Raw genomic sequence first — 27,626 nt, 5'->3', positions numbered from 1 at the left:
TAAGAACCACATAACATTTTCTGCTCGCTAATCAAGCTTATTGTGCATGATTAATATGCTTCAACATGAACGCATGGTTTTGCTGATCGGCACGAGGACAATCATTGTTTAGCCTGGCATCTAATGGTCAACAACAATGAAAACTATTGACTCCTGCCGACTCTACATACTAAAAACAAAAATATTTGATGCAAGTATTTCGTATGATATATTTGCTTTCCGTATTAATTAATACTCCGTATTCCGCCTTAAAAATTTATCCTCATCCAGACCTGTCAACCTGGGAGGAATTACAGGCGGGAGTGATCCCCCAGCCGCAGGGCTCCTCCCCCAGAAAATGTTTGAAAATTTAAGCCTGGAAACGGGTTTCTAACCATTTTTACTAACCTTTAAATAGAGTTTTAAATATTAATTTTAATAATTTTTCCCATTTGATATCATCCAAAAACGTACAAAAGTTATTGAAAATAGCAAATTTGTAAGCACACCAGGAAAGTGAAATAAAACTACATTTGTTGTCATGAAATTTACATTATTTTCATTATTGAACAATAAAACAAAACACCAGAGTTATATACTGTAGAAAAATATATATATATATTAAAATATGAAAAAAATAAATTAATATGAATTTAAAATATCAAAAGGAGTTTCAAATTGAAAATTAATTATATTTCTTAAAACCAAACTGAACACATTTGTATAGGCTAAAAATAAACGCACAAAACACCATACATTTCCTTTTTTTGGGAAACTAACCTCCTCAGAAATTGTTTGGGTAAGCAAAAGGCAAAAAATACATTATTATTACTAACTGTATTTATGAAACTAGCAACTAAATTTGTGCCATCTTTGAAAAAAAAAACTTTGGTTAGGTAATTAGTTGTAAAACAAAAATAATAAAACGTACGTATACTTTAAAGAAATAAGTCTTTAGAGTTTGTTCTCAAAGCTAAACAAATAAAACAAAAAACATAGCCTATATTAACATATTTAATATTTTTTAACTACATGTCATGAGACTAGGATCTGAAATTGCAGTCTTGGTTCCAGTTTCTTACTAACTTACTACCGGTACTCTACTTCTTAACCGACAAAACAAAACTTAAATAAACACCAACAGACTACACACTTGGCTATTTTGCGCCTGAGTTCAACTTTTAAGGTTATGTTTACGTGACAGAACGACAAACGAGTGAGACGACAGTCCCGCCCAGGCAGACTCCGAGTCTCCCAGAGCTACCAACCTAACGTTAACGTGATGAAAAATTCCCGATTATCCAAAAATTACTCTATTGTGAGTATAGTATCAGATATGCAGGAGTTCTTCTACTGAAAGCGGGAGAGCGGGAGTGAACATCAGAATGCGGGAGACTCCCGCATAATGCGAGAGAGTTGGAAGGTCTGCCTCATCGTCCATCCTTTCCCAAAGAAACATCTTGAGGATTAGCTTTCCTTTTTTCTCTTACGATAAGACTTTCTCTTACTTTTAAAACGTCCAAATTCATCTGCTAAGCACAATCACAAACAAAACCTATGGCGTCAAGTAGCTCGATAGGGTCAATCAAACTGCCTTTCATATTAGAGTCCAGCCAGTGGCGGTTCCAAGGGGGGGAGCGAGCTGGTGTAGTGGCTAGAGCGCGGGACTTCGGTCCGTGAGGTCCCGGGTTCGATCCCCGCCAAGTCACCAATGGATTTTATCTAAGTGATAATGCCGCAACCCCTAGGTCTAGCCTGAAGTAATGTGAAAAACAATCCCAGGCTCGTGCCTAGGGTCCTAGGACAAAAAAAAGGGGGGGTACAGGGGCTAAAGCCCCCCCTTGGACCCTGAAAAAAATAAATTTAAACGCGCATTTCGTCCTTAAAACACGCAATGTCATACAGACATCAATGTAGTTTTTATTATACTTAATAAGCGATGGCAGGAGCAGTATTAAGTTCCTCATAGATAAACTTTGTGGACAATATAGTACAACGAATAAAACAACATTACGCTATGGAAAGTTGTATGCATGATCATATTTTTACAGCAGTCAGCTGTTGACATGCTAGGGCCAAGGCGGGAGCATCTACGAGCGAGGACGGGGAAACAGCTGATTTCCTGATGTTCCATAGTTAGTTGTCAAATTTTCTGCTAGCCACTAACTTTACACAGGCATCAATCAGCAATCAGCGGTAGCACCAGTAGCCAGTAGCCTATTACCATTGACTAAGCTAGTGTTAAAGTTTATATAGTCAATGCTATTACTGAATTCGATACTATACAATTGTGACAGATCCATGAAATGGAGAAAAACGTAAGGTTAAAAAACGTGTCTGCCAACTTGCTTTTTGTGACATATAACAGGTGAAATGGAAGGTTTTAGAACAATTGGGCACAGTTCTAGACGTTAGAAATGGCTTTATAAAGTCACCAAACGGCTTTTAGGAGATATGACTTTTTTAATCTACAGTAGGCCTATGTTTTGAAATTCGTGAAATTCGTCATAGTTTGATTTTTAAAATGTCTACTTGTTCTTGACAAAGACAAATAACGGGTGAAAAATGGGAGGTTTTTAAACAGATGTAGACATTAATAATGGCTTTAGAAAGTTAGTAAACAACTCTTAGGGGGATATGGCCGTAGCCTACAATATGTTTTGAGATTTATGAATGCAATTGTCATAGTTAGTTTTAAAAATGTCTACTTATTCATGACAAATAAATGGGAAAATGGGAGGTTTTGCACACAGTTCTAGACGTTAAAACTGGCTGTAGAAAGTCACCCAACGGCTTTTAGGAGGATATGACCGTAGTCTACAGTATGTTTTGAAATTTATGAATGCAATCGTCATATTTTAATTTTTATAATGTCTATTTGCTCATGACAAACAACAGGTGAAATGGGAGTTTATGGACAATTGGGCACGCTTCTAGGTGTTAAAAATGACTTTAGAAAGCCACCAAACGGCTTTGAAAATTCGAAATTTTCCCGGGGGGGACCCCTGGACCCTGCTGCTTTATTGTGGGGTGCTCCACACCCCCCAAGCCCCCCCCCCCTTGACTAGGTCCTAGAACCACCACTGAGTCCAGCATCAATGATGCGAGATGGATCGGTCCAATAGCAATTTTTTTTTTCTCTCGGCACAGTGATGCAGTTTTCAAAAGTTAAAGGGGGGGGGGGGTTAATTCCCTCTTTTACCTAGTAAGAACTAAATTTCCCCATTTCAGCTAATTCCAATTAAATTACTTACTCTTAAGAGCTAAAAACTATTATTTATCTCATAAAAACATCAACTAAGAAAATAAAGATATAGTAATTATGATAAAATACTGTACTGCATTAAAAGTTTTTGACTTATGATGCATGTTTGATTAATCTACATAATAATTTCTCTCTAACAATATGTTTGATTTTAATTATTTTATTCTTTTTAACTTTTGGTTTCATTCAAATGATTGGATATTTCCTTAATAATGTTTACAAGAACTTCATTGACAATCAATAAATACCTGGAAGAGTTTCCTGGATTGGTTCACTTCATGTACATTGACCGAGCAAATCACAGAGTAACTGCTCCAAGTCTAGACTTCTCATCAGAAGAGACAGTTAATCTTACCAAGAGAAAGGTTTGTTTGTACATAGTATAAATACAGAGTTTTAAAAATGCATAATGACGTTGGTTTTTAATATGTTAATATTATTTAATTGGATCTTCCCAACATGTCTTTAAAACACAAGACATTTGAAAACATCATATGAAGTTATACTGATGACGACCTTCATATGAAGTAATATCATCCTTGTACACACCTGATGATGACCTCCTAGCAGGTCGAAACTAGTTGTGAAGACAATCGGATTGTAAGAATAAGGTATTTAAACCACTATCACTAGTTATTATTCGCAATCCGGAGGCTACTCACACCACAATGAAACAAGACATTTGGGAAAGTCCAATTAAATAATATAACCATAGTATAAATATTCACTCTTAGGTTTTTGTTAGCAAAAATAAACATACTGAATGATTCCCTTTCAAAGTTTCACTTATTTAGTCAAGTAACATGATTATGTGTATGAGATTCTAAGTAAATTAGTTCTTTATATGACCATGAGCTAGCTGGGGGGTGTTTAATATAAGCACATACAATAGAAAGTATTAACCTCACTAATAAAGAGTTTTTAGCACACATTGTTTAAAAAAAACACATTGTTAATACATTTTAAGTATTTTTAAACTTTAATTGAATCTTCTCAGGTTAAAACTTGGTTAGATTATGTCAAAGCAAAGCAAACTCAACAAGCAACAAACTCATTAATGATAAATCACACTGTGTTTAGTGCAAAGTTATGTCTATAATATTGTGGTATAATTACCTCGTCAAGTAATCCAAATGTTGCTGATGTGAGTTAAAAACCTACATGTTTCACCGTTAATACATCATCGTCAGGATATAAATAACATTATAGTATATTACGTTACTAGTCCTGAAAATAAGTGTTTACCGTTTACCGTGTTTAGACGAGTGTGGTCGTTCCCGTGCGAGACGAAGTCGAGTACGGGATTACCATACGAGTCCGGTACACACATTTTGGACGAGTTACGTACGATAGTTTACGCCATACTACTTAATCCGTACAAATCCTTATATATTTCCACCAACTAAAGGACTAATAAACACTACTCATAACCTCTGAGAGAGGTTATGTTTTTGTTTATAACCACTAATTGCCACGAAAATACAGTATAATCAGCTGATAGGTGTCCGGTAAAACTCATTGCAGAACAGTATTACGCAATGAAACCCCATTTGAATAAGCTGGCGGCAAACAGCTGTTTTCTGGACTAAATCCTTGCGTGGAAAGTTCATCAAAATAATGTAGTGTGGCGTAAAAGACATTACTGTCACACGCACACATCATAATCAATAAATAACACAAAACGAACACTTAGCTATCACATGATGTGGACGGTCCCAGTGCAGGTAGTAGACTGCAGTGTCAGACTCCTTCCTTGTTCAGTTTGACAAAGGTCAGGTGGTCGGTTACTTTGGTTTATTAAAACATTGAAGATAGAGTGTGTACAGAACTGCAGTTTTTCATTGAGGATATGTCCACTTGTGGTGTTGTCGTGGTATAATTTGTAGATTTCAAATTCCGCAAGTGTGTTTAATTTACTACCTTTTCTGCATACATGTAGCACCTCTAGACCGTCAGCAATCCCACTCATATTATGGTTTAGGTCAATTAAATATTGGGCGAACGCTGACTTCTGTTTGAATGAACGTGGTTTGGGCCTGTGTTCATTGTAACGAGTAACGAACCCATGACATGTTTGCCCTACATATTGGCTTGGACAGTCTAGGTATTTAACTTTATAAACACCTGTCATTTCAATTTTGTCTCTTCATTGGTCAGTTTGTGACAAGGTGTTACAAGTACGGTTTGTGGTTTTAATAAAAGTTAATTTGATTCCCTGCCTACGAAGCTCTTTTGATAGGCAATTTTATAGTGTGTGGGAATGTTCAACACAAACATACTTCTTACGCTTGTCCATTTGTTTGACCTTCCCATTGTGGTGTTTGGTTATAAGTTTCTCTACGAGCCCGCTGTTGTAGCCATTGGATGGGGCTATCTGCTTAATAATTTGTTGTAATTTGTAGGACTTAAAGGGACTGTTTAAAGTCTATGTACCATTGAATTGAATGCTGCATTTTTTTTTAGAGTGTGGGTGGTATGAGGTCGCATGAATGGTCTGGACTGAAAAAGTGGGTTTCCTGTAAATTTTTAATAAAAACGATTGTTAATTTTAGTTACAGTTAAATTCAAGAAATAGATTTTGTTGTCTTCTTCCGTTTCAGATACAATACCAGAAAATGGGGATTTAATTTTTTTTTTGTAATTTTTTGAAGGGTCTTTCTTTAGCTCAATGACTTTGTTGGCAGTAATAAACTCATCAACTTTAGCGACGTAATCCTTTTAGCGAATTTCCCTATAGGGAAGTAGCTATTACCGTAGGTCTCATGGTAAGACCTGGGCCCGGGACCGATTTACTTTTTCATTTTGATGTTCCCAGAGGTCAAAAACACTATTTTTCAAATGTTTATAAATGTATCTATGGTCAATCAAAAAATTCAAAATATCATAAATTTAAAATTACCATGCTATTCTTATGGAGAGTAAGTAATCTGTTGTAGTTTGCTTGTTTACTGATATATTTTTATCAAACTTGGCAAATTAACTTATTTTATACTAAGCTATTGATTGATATTCTACTAAAACACCCACCTTATTACCGTCCCTGTAGCAGCAAACCTAGGTTTTTTTAACATAATGTTATTTAAATAGATTTATTTGAAAATCCAATCGGGCAAATGGAAATTCGCTTAGTCTGCAGGTTTGCTGCGGCAGAGGTATTTGTACATTATAACCGTGGTATTTCCCTTATCGGCTATGCAAAGCATAGCATCGTGTTCAGACAATTTGTTTTGATAATTTTGAGAAAATTGATTTCATGCTTTTGCATCCTCGTTAGATTATTAGAATTAGGGCTTTGTTTGTACTTTGATTTTAATTTACGTAATAAACATAACCTGGCTTCATTCCTGCAGTTGTTGTCAGAGATTGGTTTTATAGCTACTTCAGCTTTAATTAGTTCAATGAACATGCCTCGCGTACCAGTCATGGGAGGTTATGTTTGAGGCCTTTTGTGTTGTATGTGATAGTTCTGAGATGCTAAATCCAAATTTTTGACCTCGGCGACCTTCCGGATCACCGCCAAAAAGCCTAAAAAGCGGCGGAATTTTGCACTTATTTTATGTTTGTATTTTAAATTTTGACCCTGAAGTATCACTTTTGTATGAAAAACAAATATAGTCAATTTAAATGTAGACAAAATTACCTATAATTTAAGACCAAAATGGTTATTGCAGGCCTAATAGTTTCCAAGATTTGGCTCCGCAAATAATGATTAAATTTGCCAAATTAAATTATTTTTAAAGTTTGGCCATGTTTTACTCTGAAGCATCAATTTTTCACTGTAAAATAGCCAACCCAAAAAATAGCCATGACTATTTTAAAATCACATTTAACTACCTACAATGTAAGACCAAATTTGTTTTGTAAGCCTAACAGTTTGCGATATATGGTTCTTCAAAGCTCATAAAATCTACCATCAATGCTAGTATTTTAAGTTTCAAGCTATTCAGTTTGGCCAAATCTTATAAAAGAACCATAATAAGAATATAAAAGAATTCATTTAATTTCAACAACAGATTGTAAGTTTTATTCTAAAATAAAATTGTTAAAATGGAAAGAAGTTTCTGATCAAATGTTCATACTATCAAGAGAAATAGAGTGAAAGGGAAACAGTGAAAACAGGTTTTTTAATATCGCTTAAACCCCTTTAAAGGCCTATTTTGAAGATACTCTCCTGCTTCCGTGTTCATGATCTCCCGTTTGTCAGTGTTTACAAGCATGCCATTTCCTTCAACACCATCTAGTAGGTCATCGGGCTCTGGAGTGTCCACATCAACGATATCTGGGCGATTCTCAAAAGACTGTCCCCACTGCATGGCAGCATATAATAGAGTACTTCAAAACTGCTTTCCAGCAGAAACAAGCATCGCCACATATCTTCTTAAAATTGCAGGAGATCATCTGTATAAGGTGTGAAGGAACCGCATCCTTTGACATTATACTTGGGGAAAGGCCGTGTGACGTTAAAAGATACCACCATTCAAGAGGGTCAATATAAATACCAAGCCACCTCTGTAACTGGTGATAGGTTCTAAGTGAGTGGAAACTGGCAGCATCTTGAGTAGGAGGGGGTCTGGCCAGATTGAAATTTATCTTAGTTGCAGCCTTCACAAAGACCTGATGAAATTAATTAAAAGCTTGTCATTCAGGCTTTTAATTACGCTACTTTCTCCATACAGGTCAAAACGGATAAGCTTCCCGCATCGGCTATGTCGTTAGGTGAGATGTGCAAGTTGGAAAAAAACTGCTGCTTTCTCCTTGAGGTCTGGATTTTTTTGAATTGCTGCGAGAAGCTTAGCTTTTCCCTGACAAAAAAGCATGTAGTAGTAGAATCACATCCACTGAAGGCATTTGCCCTCAGAATACGCATGTGGGGACGGTCAGAAGACATTGAGGCGATTGAGTACAGGGTATCTGGCGTTTTACCTCTTCCACACTTTTAAACGTAGGCGTTACTGTGGGATTAGTGAGGCCACTGAGGAGTACCAGTATCTATGTCCTCACCTACAATGACCAATTCTTCAAAATTAGAGGCCTTTTCAATAGCTGTAGTAATGATCAATCTATCGGCATCTTCAGCCTGAACAACCTGAATGTTCTCAGTTTCCATCTTTGACTTCATTGTTTTTATCGTTAAATAAAACCTTTCTTGTGAAAGCTGAGGCACGGTTCTCTCCTCAAATATAATCTTAGTAGAATAATGTGACCGAGCTCGGTGAATAGGTTCAGCACTTGTACTCTTTTCAGCTCTCTTATCAACCTTTGATTCAGCTGTTGTTTGTGATTCATCATCACAAGCCCTTCCTTGTTTGGATTACGAAGATTTTAAAAGTTTACTAATGTAAACGAACACTCTATCTTCAATGTTTTATAAACCAAAGTAACCGACCACCTGACCTTTGTCCAACTGATAACGAGGAAGGAGCCTGACACTGCAGTCTACTACAACCTGCACCGGGACCGTCCACATCGTGTGATAGGCCTATCTAAATGTTTGTTTTGTGATATTTATATATTAAAATATGACAGGGTTTTTTTATTTTACAATTTTGAATCAACTACTTGACGGATTTTCACGATTTTTGTGTTGAAAGAAAGATAATTTTGAGAACAACGGAATGTCGAAGCCATAATTTTAGTTTAGGGTTTTAGTTTTTTAGAAATTAAGTTTGAATTTTTAAAAAGTCTAGCAGCCGACACTAAAATTCTAGATCAGCTTTTGGTATAACACCATTTGCTTAACGTAACAGCTGTAAATATTCAGCATTCGCAACACAAATTCAGCATTTGGAAGGAAATGAAATTACATACGTAAGGTTGACTTATTTATACTATGTGTAATGCTATAATCATTGATACGTTCATTTATTCGGTTAGAGGATGCCAGAGTATTTAAATATACATAGTAAAATACTAGATGATCTAATTTATTTTTTTGAGCAGTCTTTAAAGTCTTTAGTTTGTTTTAGTGCAATATAATTTGTTATAACTAACAGCTAGTTGAATATAAAAATATTCCATATTCTATAGAACTTATGACGTTAGTTTATTTACTCTGTGATTTTGTCATTGATTATAGGAAATAAGTAAGATTCTGGTAATTATTGCTGTATACGAATCGAAGCTCACAAGCTTTCAAAAGAAAGCTTATGAAATTTTTTTTGCTACCGGTACTCAAATTTATGAGGAAAGGTTTGGAAATAACAATGATCACATGTTTTAATTCATATTGGCAGCGTTTTCTTTACAATAAATTTTGAACTGCTTAAACTATGCTTCAATTAGGAATAGAAATATTGATATACAGTAACTAAATACAGTTTTAATGGACTACTCGATTCCCGTACGTAGGACGGGCCGACAGCTCGTTATTTATTATGACGTGTGCGTGTGACAGTAATGTCTTTTATGTTATTTGTACCCTGACGATGACGTATTAACGGTGAAACATGTAGGTTTTTAACCTCACATCAGCAACATTTGGATTACTTGACGAGGTAATTATACCACAATATTATAGTCATTTATAGTAATCCAGGGGCCATCAACATGGAATTCAAAATTATGTATTTGGATTTTATTGAGTACAGCCTACCATGGGAAAGTTTTCTGTTTTATTTTGTCTATTGAAATCTCTTAATCTCAATTCAGTGGGAACAGAACCACAAAAAATGTACTCTTTGCAAATGACACTCAAGTTTTACTTAATATAGTACCTTATCTATAACTAAGTTGTCTAGGCACTTAAACTTTGTACTTAACCCAATGTGAAAATGTATGTAAGAAAGTGCATTGTAGATATTATTTTTAATTTTTTACTTCATGATTAAGTTTGACAATACAATTAGAAAGATAAAACCTTTTCCAAGTAACAAGCTATAATACTGGTACTGTTGTTGTTAGTGGTCTTTGATGTTTGTTGATTAGATATGGTCCATGGTGGAGTTGAGCCGCAACCACTTACAAGATGGCCACATGGCAGTCATGTGGAAAGACACAACCTTCAACTATGCGTATTACCTGTGGTTTGAGGATAATACTGTAAGTTTGATCAGTACAACAAACCCCTTCTAACCAAAACCCATGTTAACTTAAGGGATAATAATAAATTTGGAAAATTAGTTAGGCAAAGGGAATCGCCTACCATGGCATTGTTAGTTGCCCTTGCTTGTCCAACAAAATGTAACAAAGCAGACAATAGCACGGTTCTCACACCGCGATAAAAATAAAAGTTCAGTGAACAATTGTTGATTATTTTAAGAAATAAATTTGGTGTACACAGTTGTGGATTTTAAGATGACATTAATTAAAATAACCTAATAAACTATTGTAGATCTCGTGGAATGGGAATAGAAAAAACCTTTAAATTCCATCCACTGATTAACTGGTAAAATAGTTTATCTGTAATGGTCTTGCCCCATTTATTTCTGTTAATCGGGGTTTTACTGTGGTATAAGATGGAATAAAATATTTACTTTCTTTTCTTTTAGACTTTAAAAGCTTTTATGTGGTTTTTCACAGAATTATTCAACTAGGTATATAAAAGTTTATTTTCACTTTTAGACCAGCTAAAGCTTTTATGTGATTTTTCACATAATTATTTAACTAGGTGTATGCAAGTCCGTAAAGATTGTAGTATCTTATCTTTAACAAAACACTTCAGCTATTATAAGATAGCTTGTTGTCATTTCTTGCCTTATTTTATACTGCTCTCATTTGTAACTTAAGGTACTGGCAAACACTGTTTCTGAAGAACTTGATTAATCATATTTTTAATTTACTGTGATCAGATAAATAATAATGGTGTTGTAAAGCCCTGTACACACCGGAGCGATACTTTATCGCTGGAGTGGCGCGATACTATTCCTAGAATTTGATCTGCGATACTTCGGCAATAATATCGCAGCGAAAACAGATGCTTCCACACCAGAGCGGGAAAGGGAAGCGCGGAAAAGCCAGTACACCTCAGAGGAGCGTAGGTTGGGTGTGGTGGTTGTGAGACTCTCCAGTTGTAAAAGTGTTGTGTTATAGGTAGTGTTTGTATACTGTACTGTGTGTAAACTTAAAACTATGACATAGTCTGATGAAGAAGAATCTTTGCTGTTACTAGCCATGCTAGAAGATGAAAGAGCAAGGAAAATGTGGGTACGCGACATTAATAAAGAATGGCTGCAATTTGGCGAGTACCATACGCTCATGTCCCAGTTAAGAAAAGATGACAAAAGATTCTACATACATTTTAGAATGAATCGGGAATGTTTTGACGAGTTGCTGAGTTTGATTGCTGGCATTATCGAATAGGAAAGTAGGTACCCACTACCGTGAAGCGATTAGTGCCGAAGAACGGCTAGCAATCACTTTAAGGTGAGACTGGTAGATATATTTTTTTAATGAATTTACGGATCAACTCATTACCTACCATCTCTCTAGTTCGTCTAGTCTGACTAGCAAAACCTCTACAATAATTCTGTGCTATAGCTAATACAATATTGTATGAACTATTAAAGAGTAATTTGAATCATCATCAAACCAGTATTAAATACTTTATTCTGTCAGCAACCACCCAACATTGGATTGACAGCAGCACTGGAAAAAACTATTGATAATTCAAATCAAATGTTTAAGTGTTAAAATAATTAATAAATCCAAGATGTCTGAATGTTTGGGAATTCTATTGTAAATTCTTCAGAAAAACGTAGTTCAATAACAAATAATGAAGACGAACCCTATTCAAATTTCTAGTTGCTAAAACGTGATACAAATCATAGAGCATCGGTTATGTATAAACAACTTCAAGTAAAGGTTCGGTTATACACAACATGTTGTTGTTGTTTTTACACGTACAGAGAAAATACAAAACTGAGTATTTCATAGTTTGGCCACATTGGTATCGCCGTGATACAGTGCTGCAAACAGTGCATGCAGCGTTACCGCGATACTATCGCTACGGTATCGCATTCACCTCGGTATCGCGTATCGCAGTTAGCTCTGGTGTGTGCGGCTCCATAAGCCGCCATGGTATCGCACTGACCACTAGTATCGCAAGAGAATTTCCAAGAAAAAGTATCGCGCCCGCTCCAGTATCGCACGGAGTATCGCTCTGGTGTGTGCAGGGCTTAATAATATAGTTGGTATAGTGAGCATTTTTATTGTTATAATTTTTATGGTTCTGTTATTTGCTCATTAGGGGTTTGTTTGACAAATCATATGGTCTTCTTTGATATTTTGTACAGCTTAACAGTTTTGATTTGAAGATGAAAGTTCAAGTGTTATAATAATTTTGTTGTATAAAAATTGACATATTTCTTGTATTTCTTTGTGCCAGGGATCGCCCATCAAGCCTAAAGTATGTCCTACAACTACTGTCAAAACACTACCCGTTCCAGGAATTATGTGTGGGGATTTTTACAGGTAATTTATATAATTGTAATTGATTAAACTTTGCATATTAACTATGTTTTCATTTGTAAACAGTGTCTCATTACCACAGACTAATTGGTACAGGTCTCTTGGGTTCACAAATTCAGAATAACCATATTTCATCATTATTATTTAATATTTATATTAATATTTCAATGCAGAAGTCTCCAAACTTTTTCCTCGAAGGCCACATTGTCATTTTTGTAGGGAATTCAGGTCAGTCATATTTCAGTGCAGAAAGCTTACCCCCACCCAACATTAACCTGCCAAGCCGTTAGCTAATTAAAAGTTAATTGGTGGTTTTGAGATTTTCTTTCTTATTTACTTAGTGAACTTATAACTGTAATGTATGACATATAAATAACTAAATTATAACTTCAAATAGTCGTTAAGGAACTAAGCAACTGGTAATTTATGTCTTAGTATTTTTTTTTTCAATTGTTACAAAAGTGTTGATGTGTTTTAGAAGGTTGACAGAAGTGTGTTTCCCCAAGTCGGTGGCCAGCAAAGTGCGCTGTTACGAGCTATATTGCATTCATCTTGGTCTGGCTACGTCCTCCTGTGTGTTGGAACACTCTCGTCGTCTTGCTGCCACCATCTTCGAGGTTACTGGTCAGCCCAACCCTCTAGACATACTCTAACAACAACCACCATCTTGTAGTCTACACATTCAACCATATAAAACAACCAGTTAAATTCTCATCAAGTCCAGACTTTACGTTTACAAGCAATGTATCAGCTAAAATATCATAATTAAAATTTAATATGTGGAAAAGTCAATGGTTGAAACATGCTGAACCCCCCTAAATTCAACTTTATAAAATTTTAATTTGTTGTGAAATGTTGTTAGGTCTGTAATGGCAAATGTCCACTGACAGTTCAACCAATTTATCACCACACTGTGAGGGTTGAATATTTACAGGATGTAAGTATGCTCTTTTAGGATTACAGTACTAGTTATACCAACTGCTCTGCAAGGAAAGTCCTCTTGCGTAGTATGTCTGTTAATCTTGAACTTTTAAGTTTTTTAACATTTTTATATCTTTTTTATCAAAATATTTTAGTCTTTGTTATTGTTGTGTGGTTGAGTTTGTTTGCAACTTTTTTATGTATTTATTTAAGATATTAGAAGAATCTTAGGCATAAAGATAGTAGTAAATGCTAGAAATATATAGGTTTTTGTTTTTGACGTTTATTGATATTGCAGGATGAATGAAATGGAATTTAAAAGGAAGATAAAAATAACACCAGTGGTAGTGTATAAAAACTATGTGCAATATTAAAAATAATGTATTATAGCTTAGTTTACAAAACAATAGGTTAAGTTTCTACAATTGTATTTTTCACTATCATTTGTCGTTAAAATTAGTAATTCCATTTGAGGTAGAATTTTTTCCCCATTTTTCAGCGAGTATAGTTTGCCATTCCAGTAGTCGGGAAAATGGTGCCCGGCGACTTATACTCGCCATTTGACCGCAAAAATCAACTTTTTCGATTTTTGATAGTATTTTTTTTTTAGTATAGGTATAGCCATTTTTTAGCAGTCGGGAAAATGGCGGGCAGCGACCTATACTCGCCATTCGACCTCAAAGGGTAATTTTATATTTATATTTTACATTCATAGTGTAATTTTATTTAGCATTGCATTGTTTCATTGTTGCATTGTTTTGGTATTTTTCTTTTGTTTATTTCTGAGGAAGTATTTAAAAACAGCAATGTAATGATTTTATTTCCTTAAAGCATTCCTTAACATTTTTTGTTATATGTGTGTATGTGTTTTTACAAATAAAACTAAAATGTTATACTTATACAGGATTAGTCTTAAAGTGTCCAGTATTGATTTCAGACATACCATTGACTCTGCAAACACTTATCATGTGTTTTATGGGGGGCCCATATTCAGTGCCGGATTTAGGGTACTTGTGGCCCTAGGCCGAATTACTTGAGCGGCCCTCTCCTTGTGGTGGAAATTCCTTGAGATCGCGGAAGTAATCATGAATACCTCCTATGCATCTAAGAGACATCATCATCGACACCCGTGATCGTTGATGAAATAGTGGACATCTCTCCTAAACCAAGTCAAAGCCATCATAGGTATCCGTGACCGTGGCCGCGACAAAATCATGAACATCCTCCGCGGGCTGCAACAAAGGGACATCATCCTAGACACTCGGGACCGCGGCAAAATCGTGATCATATCCAGTGAGCTGTGACCTTGAGGACATCATCGACACTTGCGATCGCGGCAAAGTCGTGTTAAAACATCTTCCGTGGACTGCGATCATGAGGACATCATCATTGTCAAGCCGCGGCAAAATCGTTAATATCTCCTGTGAGCCGCTATCACGGGGAAATCATCATCAACAATCGCGGTGAAATCATGAACATCTTGACAAACTGGTGGTTTTAAAAAATTAATTAATTTTTGATCTAAAAAATGTTTCTCTCAATACTCTGCAGCCCTAGGCCGCGGCCTAATCGACCTAGTGGTAAATCCGGCACTGCCCATATTATTAGTCGATAACTAACTCATAAACTTAAGAATAAAGGTAAATTTAAAATTTGAAGGTTGCTTGGAATCAAAATACCTTTAAAATTATATGCAATTTGACATATGACGCTGTTTGAACTTTTTAAATTTTGGATATGTTCCTATTTTTTAAATATAAATTGAAATTTTAATTATTATAGTCTCTATTTTCAAGATAACTACATGGTATTAAACAAATACAAAACTTTCCACAAAAAGCATTTTGAAACAAATGAAAATCGGCAAATTCTGATTCCACCAAAATATTTGTATTCAAATATTATTTTAAAGTGACCTATAATGTGAGATAAAATAACTGTATTTGAAAACTGATTTTGAGATTCAAAGTTGTGAACCTCAGTTTTTGGAACATTCTGTTAATTTCATTCATAAAAAATTAAGAAATTATTACAGTATTCCTTGTGATTGGTTTAAAGGAAAAAATCTAGTTTCATCGTTTTAGGACCAATGGTTTGTCTGAAATCAACACTGGACACCTTCGGAGATTTACCCTTTGTATTTGAATTAAGTGGCAGCCAAATAAATATTTATTTATTATTAGTTTGATACAAGTAGTGGTGTGTCAGTACCTTGAGACATATCTCGGTACCGCTTGTTTTTGGAAAAGTACCGGTACCTTGAACCGGCGGTACTGGTACTTCAGTTCCAACAGAGCAATGTCCTTTTGACATTCTGACGACAGGGCAACATTGTATGCATCCAGTACGATTGCAGCAACAACCGCGAACAACAGTTCTGATCACAATCAACTCCCGTTATCTCAAGTTTCCTAATTAACATACAATGCAACAGATCAAACCACCCTAGATGATAATAATAAGTACAGTGAATATGTTTTATTCAAAATTCTTTGATTTGAATTTTTATCTCGGTCTCTAGAACTACAAAAAAAGACAACTCTCAGTAGTTTACCAAAACATGCCAAGGTTTTCTTAATATGGATGACATTTTATTATTTTGTGTCACTGTCATATGAAAAAATGTCATTATTTGCAACCTACATAGTTCCGTACTATTTAGTTAATAATTATATTAATATTAATATTAAATATTAACAATTATTAGTGGAAGAGGAGAACCGAGAATAAGTTTTGCTTAAGAACCAGTATTAGTAGTCTATTAAGGTTCACACGAGCGACACCAGGGTGTCTCAGACCACCCGGCCGGCTTGTATAGCTCCAATATGAAAGCAAATGGAAACCTAATTTCAACTGGAACCCCCTATTTTGACCCCAAGGAATTCAGCTAAATTATTTTCAACCCCAAAAAAGTACCCTAAAGGGCAAATTTTGGGGGGTGGGGGTGGTTTTTGGGAAATTTTCAAATGTAAAGGGGGGTCGTGTTATACCTCTTTTTAAAGGTCCTTTAGTCCTGAGTATTTTAGTGGAAAAAGATTTAAATTATCTTCATCCCTATTTACAGGGTGTTCAAAAACGTACAAAAAATATACCTTTGAACTACTTTTCACTGTAAAGAGGTGGAATTTTGTGGGGGGTTCAAAATTTGATAACACTTTAATTGATAAATGAGCTTTCAAAAGACTCTGGTTTCAACCCTTTTGCTATCTTTTTACTTATGTTACGCATTTTCAAACTTTTTGAAGTTTCAAAAGCTGTTATCTCAAAAATTTCAAATGGCAACATGGGTTTCATTACAAACCACATTGTAGCCCTTAAAATTTGCTATAATTTTTGTATTTAATGTTTTTTGGTATCTTCATTGGTTAAAGAGATATAACGAAATTAGTGTATTTTAATGTTTTTATTTAAAGTGTTTGCTGTTGCAAATGTACACCTCTAGGTCTCAATTAAAACAAATCTTGTCTAAAAAAATAAAATAGTATCCAGATTGTTGATCTTGGAAGATTGATAAAGGTAAGAACACAACTGCAAATATTCTTAGTTATTTTACAATTACATGGCTCTAATAGTGCTTTGAATGAATAATTTGTTTGAATCAGCATTAATAGCCTACATACCGATGGACTTTTACAAATGCTTAAATTGCCTTCCATTTTGCTCCATGCAAACCCCAACTCTGTTTATGCACGTAGTACTTCTTTTCCACTATTATGGTACTGTATATGGTGTGCACTTTTTTATGCGGCGCTCCATAGCTGATCCGTTACCGCACTCGTGCATGATGTTTCTACCCATTATTGTATTTTTCTCATTTATTTAAATTTTAATACACCAAAAAACAATAGGAAAGCAGTTGATTTAGTTCATACTGTAATTCAACTTCCAAACAAATTATAATTAGTTTTAATTGAGACCTAGACGTGTACATTTACAACAGCAAACACTTTGAATACCATTTAATAAAACATTAAAATACACTAATTTTGCTATATCTCTTTAACCAATGAAGACACCAAAAAACATTAAAATTATTTTACCACCACAGGTGCATTCACCTCTCGTACAGATCCGGTAAGTTCCTTATAATTTGTTTTATCTGATCAAACGTGACCAGTTTCACGCACACGCTCATTGATTTCATGATGATTTTTTTTTTTATTTACCAGTAGCATTTATAGACAGTATTCATTCAAAGCACTATTAGAATTTTGTAAATTGTAAAATAACTAAGAATATTTGCAGTTGTGTTTTTTCCTTTATTAATCCAACAATCTGGGTAGTATTTAAATGTTGTAACATAATTAGTTTTAATTGAGACCTAGACGTGTACATTTACAACAGCAAACACTTTGAATACCATTTAATAAAACATTAAAATACACTAATTTTGCTATATCTCTTTAACCAATGAAGACACCAAAAAACATTAAATACAAAAATTATAGCAAATTTCAAGGGCTACAATGCGGTTTGTAATGAAACCCATGTTGCCATTTGAAATTTTTGAGATAACAGCTTTTGAAACTTTAAAAAGTTTGAAAATGCGTAACATAAGTAAAAAGATAGCAAAAGGGTTAAAACCAGAGTTTTTTGAAAGCTCATTTATTAATTAAAGTGTTGTCAAAATTTGAACCCCCCACGAAATTCCACCTCTTTACAGTGAAAAGTAGTTCAAAGGTATATTTTTTGTACATTTTTGAACACCCTGTAAATAGGGATGAAGATAATTTAAATCTTTTTCCACTAAAATACTCAGGACTAAAGGACCTTTAAAAAGAGGTATAACACGACCCCCCTTTACATTTGAAAATTTCCCAAAAACCACCCCCACCCCCCAAAATCTGCCCTTTGGGGTACTTTTTTGGGGTTGAAAATAATTTAGCTGAATTCCTTGGGGTCAAAATAGGGGGTTCCAGTTGAAATTAGGTTTCCATTTGCTTTCATATTGGAGCTATACAAGCCGGCCGGGTGGTCTGAGACACCCTGTATATGAAGCTAGGCTGTGACTAGGTCGCAGGAGCAACTTGGAGGACCACAGGATCAAATTCACAAGAGCGTATGGCAGAGGCGATCGAGCTTGTTGTCGCCAACTACTGCTTCCTAGCTGAGTGTCACGACTTGCCACAGCTATTCACTAGCTCTGCTGTTTAGCAGTACAAATGAGCCATAGGAGATCGTTCAGGCAGTCACCTCACTGCTGCTGCTCGCATACATGCCTTTATCGATGCTCATTCGTTTACGTCAAGCCTGCGATCTAGTTGATAGATTATCACTTGTGTGAACTGTTATGTCGCCGGGCCATGGCAAATTCTAGTCACAGCCTGTCAGCTAGATGTGTCGCTTGTGTGAACCTGACCTAAATTACCAAACATAAAATTCAGTGGCGGCCTCAGGATTTTATTTTGAATAGGGAGGAGGTGGATGCCTTAAAAAATGTAAAATTTAAAGCCTAAAATATTTTAGGCCTAAAAGGTGGTCCATCACCTCAATCCCTCCTCTGGGACTGCCACAGTTTAAATTAATGGTACCGATACATCACTAGTTGCAAGCAAAGTCAGCTTGTGATAGATCCACACTTGTTTATAATAGTTGGGCTATATACTGTAGGCCTAGTCATTGTGGATAATAAACACATAAAAAATGCTAATCAAGGCATATGACTGTTATTGCAGATAAGTCCCAGAAATGTTTTGACTAGAATCAAATGCTGAATATGTTTTATTACATTAAAGCTACGAATAGGACAAAATTCAATGTTTAGTAAGGCTAAGATTATACTAGGATGCTGGTGTCTGTGATGCTAGAAACCCACTTTGAGTCGAAAATGGCGTTATTTGTGTTAGGATGCTACTGCTACATATTTTTCAATACTATTAAAATTTTCCCCTTTCTTTGTCTTCTTAAATTCTTGTTCTTTTTGCTTGGTTTTAGGGCTACTTTTCAGTTTTCAATATTGAGCTCAGCTCAGTCCCCGGCTCTTCCAGAATCAAGCCTTCTAAATGAGCATCTCATATGTCATCCAAAACACTTTCACTCACTTCATCTAACATTTCATTTTCCATCACAAAACATACTAGGCCTAAAGATATACTAGAAGCAATAATCACTCGAGGCAACACAATGTGTAGACAACAGGGAAGCACAATAGACAGCCGACTCAGACCATAATATGTGGTCAAACTGCGTGCGCACGCACATGTCGAAAGAGAGCGTTTCCGATGCTAGCACTAGCAGCCTAGTATAATGCGCCACATTTGAACCAATGGCCCCACAACCGATTTTTGTGCATCCCAAGAGGCAAAAAGCGACCGGCTCCTGGGATTTTTCCCAGGTGGGATGCACAAAATCGAGCGCCCGGGGGCTTTTTTAGCATTTGACCATGGCATCCCTAATTTGATTTAATGCCCACTAACCTCCCAAATGCCAGCAACCTATTATAATCGTAGCCTTAAGAGTTTACTTTTCAGGGAAGTGTAGCTGTTAAACCATTTTAATTTTCATACCAGAACAATATAATATTTTATACATTACCATTAGATATTTTTCATCAAAGGTTTTTAATGATACATAGAAAAATGTTAATATAAAAACTGTCTTTTCAAAAATATTTAATAATGTCCATAAAACTAAGATAGAGTGATTCTGACTTTTAAAAACATCTGACTCATTAGTCTTTACACAGAGTTATTGTATGATTCTGAAACCACAAAACCCTTGTTTAGCCTAGTTGTGTTTGTATGTGATGAACACTGTAACCATTATAAATCTTTTGGCCTTTTTTATTACCCATTAAAGTACAACTTTATTGCTACAATGTGTGAATCTTAAACAGCCATTTTGCTGTATTGTGGTCAAAATATTTTTTAATCCTTATACTTACTGGTATTATTACTGTGCTCAACTTAATATTCAAGATTTTCACCAGTGAGTGGTTGTTACCCATCAGTATTAAATTTTGTTTAACAATATTGTCTTTCATATGTTTATTTTCCTTACTTTTCAAAAGATGCGGCAATAACTATTCACGTTGAAATAGTGAAAACATCCTGAAGTATTGAGGGAACATCAAAATTGTCTCCCGTGGTCGCATCAAAATCGTGGACATCTTCCACAATCACAGAGGAATAGTAACTATTCGTTTTTGGTTTACGATTTGCTGCCATTCTGCGAGCCAATAATGATGTTCAAAATATAATGACGTCACCGTAATTAAGAATGGCAGCAAATCGTAAACCAAAAACAAAATTGTAAATTATCGAAATCGTCTTGTTACGGTGGAATCTAGAACGTAGCCTAAAGTTGTGGTGAAATCTTGGGACATTTTATGTGACTGCAGAGTATTCGTGAAAACGTCTTTTGCTATTGCAAAGACTTCATTATCTTCTCCAGCGATTGTGGCAATCATAATTTTCGATCGCCCAATTTTCACAGATGCTTTTGTAGCTGCAAGTTAGTGTGGAAACACTAGAACCTGACTATGGAGGATAACTTGAGAGGAAATGGTGGTACCTACACAGGCCATTGGGGAAGTATTTCTTGTTCCCCTAAATCAAAGTATTATAAAGTGAAGCTGGTCATTCTGACCAAGACTGGGTCAACTTAAATTTTTCTCACATTACCGTTGCTTGTTCTGTAGATTAGTAGTAACCGGAAAATGCAGGAATTTTTCGCCAGAAAGCAAGTAAACGAAGGTTAGGTTAGCTAGCTTATGTTAGGTTAGTTTAGTCTGTTATTTAATTTGACGGGCAATAAATTTTGTGTTTAAGTACTGTTATATGCATTATATACATTACATACTGTTATACATATATATTTGTATATATACATATATGACATTATAAATACCATTACTCTGTTTGAAATCATTTTTAGCGAATTTCCCATATAGGGAATAAGCTATTACCGTAGTACTCATGGTAAGACCTGGACCCGGGACCGATTTAATTTTTCGTTTTGAAGTCCCTAGAGGCCAAAAACACCATCAGTTCAAATTCATATATGTATATTATTTATATACTAGCTGACACAAAATAGAAACATTTTAATCTTTACAACCGTTGCATATATATTTTTTTTATCAGAATTTATTTTACAATCTGTTCAAACAAATATGAGAACAATAAGTCAAATCGGTAACATAAAAAATGGCAGGAAGCAAGCACCTGTTCATCAACAAGTCTTGCAAAAAATTGAATCAATCATTTAAATATTTACAGAAATCTGTAGCTTAGGCCCAGCACATGTACAACACTTTTTAATCTGGTAATGCACTGACTATTGTCCAGCAGATTAACAGCAAGACTGTTTGGATGATATTCTAATTTTTCTTGATACTTTTTGCTAAGGTCTGTAATTTCTTCTTTCACTGATTTAATTTTGAAGTCATTCCTAATTGTATTGTTGGATACAAACCAGGGTAGGCCAATAATTCTTCTCAGCGTCTTAGCCTGAAATCGTTCAAGAATGTCGATGTTGGATTTGCTCGAGGTCCCCCAAAGTTGAATTCCGTATGTCCAAATTGGTTTGATCATAACTTTATACAGTAAAATTTTGTTAGCCAATGATAATTTTGAATTCGTACCTAGTAACCGAGTTTACAAATTTTTAATTCCATTTGCTGTCTCTTGCACCAGATATGAGATTTCCAATTTAATTTTTTGTCAAGAGTTAGACCTAAATATTTTACACTGTCTGCCTCCGTTAAAGCTACATTATTAATGGTTACTGGAGGATTGTACTCTGTTCTCAGAGTAAAAACAATATGTTTGGACTTGTTTTCGTTGACTTTCATCCTCTACTTTTTAAGCCAATATTGGAGCTCAGTCAAGGGAGCTTGTAGATTAGTGGAAGCGACTTGAGGGTCCACATGACTCGACAACAGTGCGGTGTCATCAGCAAACGTAGCAACTGTGACGTTGGGGACCATAGGGATGTCTGCTGTATATATCAAATATAGCAAGGGACCAAGTACACTCCCCTGAGGTGAAATGAAAATGAAATGAAATGAAATGAAAAAGTGCTTTTATTTACAAACTAGCTGTACCCGCGGGCTTCGCCCCGTTTAACTTCATAAGTATTCGCATGGCTCATTCACGTCCTGGTTGAAGTTCGTTCGCTACGCTCACTCACCTTTAGGTTGGAGCTCGTTCGCTGCGCTCACTTGCCTTCAGGTTAGCTCGTTCGCTACGCTAACTCGCCTCAAGGTTGAAGTTCGTTCGCTACGCTCACTCACCTTTTGGTTGGAAATTAGCTGTTGTCATAAATAAAAAAGAAATTAATAGTGCTGCACCCTGTTGGTAATCCTTGTAACTTTTATGCTGTTGAACATCATAGAACAGAACCAACTTGTTTAATTGAGACAGCTGTTAAGATTCATTAATTCCTTTTAAATATGAAAAATCATAAGATTAACATGGGGAACTACAGAGCCACTGGGGCGGAGGCCGAAAGGGTTTTTGAGATAAGAATATGCTTTAATGTTAATCGGGAATGTGAGCTATCAGCATGCCAAATTTCAGCCCAATCCGTTCAGTAGTTTATGCGTGATTGAGCAACACACACACAAACATACACACAAACATACACACAAACTTACACACAAACTCACAAACTTTCAGATTTATAATATTAGTAAGATAAGATAAGTGAACAAAAAATAACTTCTTAGCACTAAATACAACTATGGACAAAAAGCCCGTCTGTTGCGGCTGGCGTACCTGGTTAGCAAAACAATTTAACAATTTAATGAAACTAATAAATAATAATAAAAAAGATTTTAAAAGTAATGACATTTGGGAAAATGATTCTCACAGATTGAATTCTTGAATTAACCCCCATCTTTTAGACCAAGCATCTTTTAAATAATTGCTTAAGACCCGCCAATCCCACCCATTCAATATCTCTATATATTGTTCCTGTGTCAAAATTGGACAGCCAAAATAAAATTTCCTTATTGACTTCAAAATGGGACAAACAGATAAAAAATGAAAAACATCTTCTTTCTCTTGTAAATTACAAAGAGTGCACAAATAATAGTTGTCTACAAGCCACGGTTTGAAGTTGAGGTTGATAAGCTCAGCTCTTGCCTTGATCGCCCAGGACATCACAGTTATGTCATATCTGTCAGCGAGGTATGTCTTATCTTTTAGGTCGAAGTTAATAGATAAGAGTTGTTGGTGATACAGAGATGTGCGCGCTCGACCCTCACAATCACTTTTCCATGCTGCCCTTTCCCCTTCCACTACACTCATCAGCTGTGATTGTAGAACAGGGATGCCAACCTCGTCTACGTCAAAATTTATTTCCCTGCCATGCTTGTTTCCCAGACGCTTCCAATGTTTACACCAGTAAATATTCTTGTTTACTATATTTCTGGCTAATTTAAAAGGTAAACGACTTTCAGACATTGATAACACGTTTAATAGATAGGTAGTTAATATTTAACACGCTTGAATAAAAGTATATCTTATTTGTTAATGATTCAATATAAATTAAATAATTTGGTGTGTTTTTCGGAAGATGAAATAATCTCTTGATGAAAAACTTATTAACAGACTCCACAGAATCACTGTCAATGAAACCCCACACTTGCGCGCCGTAACAAATAATTGATCGTATGACAGAGTTAAAACACAATTGTTTGGCACTGAGTGGGACTTCGTTGCTATTTATAAGATTTCCCCAAAGTGAATTAATAGCTAATTTAGACACTTTTTCTTTTGCTTTAAAATATTTTATCCAAGATAATGAGGGAGTTAAAGTAATACCAAGGTAAGTATATTCATTCACCACTTCAATACGCTCGCCTCTGTACCACCAACGATCAGCAGACCCCAGTTTGCCTCCTTTACGAAACACCATAACTTTGGATTTACTTAGATTTACACGAAGATTCCAACGTGCACAATAATCATCTAATCGATTGATCATATGCTGGAGGACAGTAGCTGTTGGAGAAATTAAAATTATATCATCAGCATACATTAAAATATTCACTTTGACTCCCTCAAACAAAACTCCTCCACCAATCTCCTCCGGCATGTCGTCACTCCCCTGAGGTACTCCAGACTTTATCGGCTTCAGATCAGATAACAAATTTTTGAATTTTATTTGAAAAGATCGATTGGTCAGATATGGTTTTAGAAGGTTGTACAAAGAGTGAGGGAGAGACGTTTTGAGTTTAAACAGAAGTCCGTCATGCCACACCTTGTCAAACACCTGTTGGACATCCAAAAATGCAGCAGAACAGTACTGTTTTTTCTCAAACGTGTTTTTTATATGTATCCACTAATCGGTGAGTTTGTTGAATGGTGGAATGTTTTTTGCGGAAACCAAACTGATGATCTGGTATTTAGTTCAATTCATCAACAGTGGGGGTTAACCTTTTGAGTATTACCTTTTCAAACAACTTTAATACTATAGAAAGCAAGCTTATGGGTCTGTAAGATGATGCGTCATTAGGTGGTTTGCCTGGTTTTGGGATAACAACTATTTGTGCAATTTTCAGTTGAACAGAAAAATATTCCAATCGTAACATAGCATTAAATATTAATGCCTTTACGGGGTAGTATATTAAAATTTTTCCAGTGATGAGATCGTACCCAGGACTTTTCACGGGGTTAATTTCCTTAAAAATTATTCTTGAAACCTCTGAAGGAGTGCAAGATTTTATAGGCAGAGACAACTGATTTGGTGCATCGAAAAATTTGTAAATTTCACTTTTGTCATTGGTGGGATTCAGAGTAATATGCTTAAATACATCAGAAAAGTAATCTTCAAAAACCTTCGCTTTTTCTTTAGGGGTTTTAGCCCAGGACCCGTCAAGTTTCCGAATTGGAGGTACATGTTGAACTGGACGTTTAATATATTTAGTAGACTTCCAAAGAGAATACTCGGTTGCTTCAGTTGGGGTTAGATTTTTCGTAAAATCGTCAAACCATGAATTTTTCAGTTCCACTAAATATCGTTTCAATTTCTGAGCTGCACGATTTAAACGAGTTTAGTCAAGAGGGTTGCGTAAATTTTGCCAAATTCTCCGTAGTCTACGTTTTTTCTGCTACTTTCTTCTTAATATAAATTGGGTAATTATTTGATTTTGAGACACAGATTTTAGATTTTGGAGTTTCTTCCCAGGCTGATTTCTGTATGGTAGTGTTAAAGTAATTTATTGATTCTTCCACATCATGTTCATTCCGTAACGGGATTTTAAGATCAATACTGTTATTTACAAGGGTCCTAAAGTAATCCCAGTTAGTATTCTTATTCCACAACGACGGGGATTTTTCCTTCAAGCATATACTAGTACTGTAAGTTATGATTATAGGGTAGTGGTCTGAAGAAAGATCAAGGGATGATTCGATATTCGTGTAGTTCAATTGTATACCTTTAGCTACAAAAAAGTCCAGTAGATCCGGTATTTTATTTCGGTCAGTTGGCCAGTAAGTAGGTAAACCTGAAGATACAAAATCCAAATCCATTTCTGTTATAGCTCTGTAAAGAGTTCTACCTCTTGGAGTTACTAGTCTCGAGCCCCAGTGTGTGTGTTTAGCATTATAGACCCCACCCGCAATGTTGGACCAAGTGTTGAGAAAAAGTCTCTAAATTGATCTTTAGTTTTAAATTTAAATTTTGAAGTTGCAAAAATACTAATTAAATTTAATGAACATTTTTTAAATTTCACTCTTCTTCATATTAAATCACAAATCCTTCCATATTCAGTTTCCTCACTCACAATAAATCATTAGCAAAACTAAGTCAGCTGTTATAAACTTTAGAAATATTGTTGTGCCTTATCAATAGTCTTTTGAAATATTAAATTAAACAAATAATTTAGCATTAAAGACAGCAGACAAAACGAATATGAATAATGATTATCAAAGCATCAAGGATTAAAAAATGTAATAGCAAATACAGTATGTTTCATTGCATCTCTGATTCTACTCTACTAAAAAATCAACAAACAACTTAATATACAAACCAGTAATTTTAATCATTTCCATCGTCCATTGCCTTTACACTTTCACACTTACCATTAATTAAACATAGTAACATATTCTTTGTTTGAAGTTCATTGTTGGTGATGGTGAGTTAATGTTTTGCAAAAGGTTTATTGCGGACATTTTCCATCACGGTGGTAAAAAACAATACACAACGTTTCGGGATCTGGAATCTGATCCTGTCCTCAGGTGAAAAAACTTAACTAACACATTGCAACTAACAATACACAAACGCCCAACCTAAGTTGGAATACACTAGGGAGGAATGTGTTAGTTAAGTTAATTGTTTCACATGAGGACGGGATCAGATTCCAGATCCCAAAACGTTGTGTATTGTTTTTTACCATCTTGATGGAAAATGTCCGCAATAAACCTTTGCACAATAGTAACAGATATTTTATTGATTTTAGAAACCAAAGACCACTGTATGTATACTGCTTAGTATTATGATATTTTCCTTGGTTTAATTTAATCAGTGGTGTGGCAAAAGAAAACACAAATAACAAATTTATCAAATAAAGTAAATGTGAACTGAAAGCTATGTTAAGATAAAATATGAGTCTTTTGTATTACCATTTGATAATTAAATATAGTTACACATATACAACAGATTTTTGAACACAAAAATTAAGTACAATTTAGTTATTGATGATATACTTTAGTTTGATTTAACCATAGGTTTAGCAAAACACAATAACTAAATTTACCTTAATATACATATAAAAAAAAAACAGTGTGATGTGCAAGTTTTTTGTGTAACACCCTGTATAATTGTATTTTAAATATTTTTTGCTATCTGTTGCATTTTCCCAGAACTCGATACCATAGCCAATGTTTGAGTGCTTGTATGCAAAGCATACCATTATCTGAGTTTTTCATCTATTATTTTAGAAAGCACTAAAGTAACGTGAAATGCTGCATTAAGCTTTGATTCCAATTGATTTATATGATCAATGTTAGATTTGGGTCTAATTTTGTTCCTAAAAGGTTGCAAGATTGAATTTGACTTAATTCAATCTGTCAATCAATCTATTCAATCAATCAATTCAATTTGTTTG

At 35.1% G+C, this 27,626-nt stretch overlaps 1 protein-coding gene across 2 annotated transcripts in view; it reads left to right on the top strand.

The window, feature by feature from the left end:
- The window catches only part of LOC128983629 (BLOC-3 complex member HPS1), a 74,092-nt gene extending 57,747 nt beyond the window's left edge, over nt 1–16,345 (top strand). Inside the window, exons 9-13 of one of the 2 annotated variants that reach the window (XR_008489882.1) lie at nt 3,466–3,609; nt 10,169–10,282; nt 12,567–12,652; nt 13,128–13,586; nt 13,869–16,345. Coding sequence is in view for 1 of the 2 variants with exons in the window: in XM_054402992.1 (XP_054258967.1) it covers nt 3,466–3,609; nt 10,169–10,282; nt 12,567–12,652; nt 13,128–13,302 (519 nt within the window). In the remaining variant the exon portion in view is untranslated. Of the gene's footprint in view, nt 1–3,465; nt 3,610–10,168; nt 10,283–12,566; nt 12,653–13,127 lie in introns of both variants that reach the window. The other variant, XM_054402992.1, reaches the window with a different exon arrangement.
- Nucleotides 16,346–27,626: the final 11,281 nt, after the last annotated feature.

The sequence above is a fragment of the Macrosteles quadrilineatus genome, unplaced genomic scaffold (assembly GCF_028750875.1).
Source record: "Macrosteles quadrilineatus isolate MER2022 unplaced genomic scaffold, UCM_ALF_1.0 Scaffold_1__1_contigs__length_201487025, whole genome shotgun sequence".
NCBI lineage: Eukaryota > Metazoa > Arthropoda > Insecta > Hemiptera > Cicadellidae > Macrosteles > Macrosteles quadrilineatus.
Note: the sequence above shows the minus strand (reverse complement) of the source record. Positions and strands in the feature narration are given on the sequence as shown.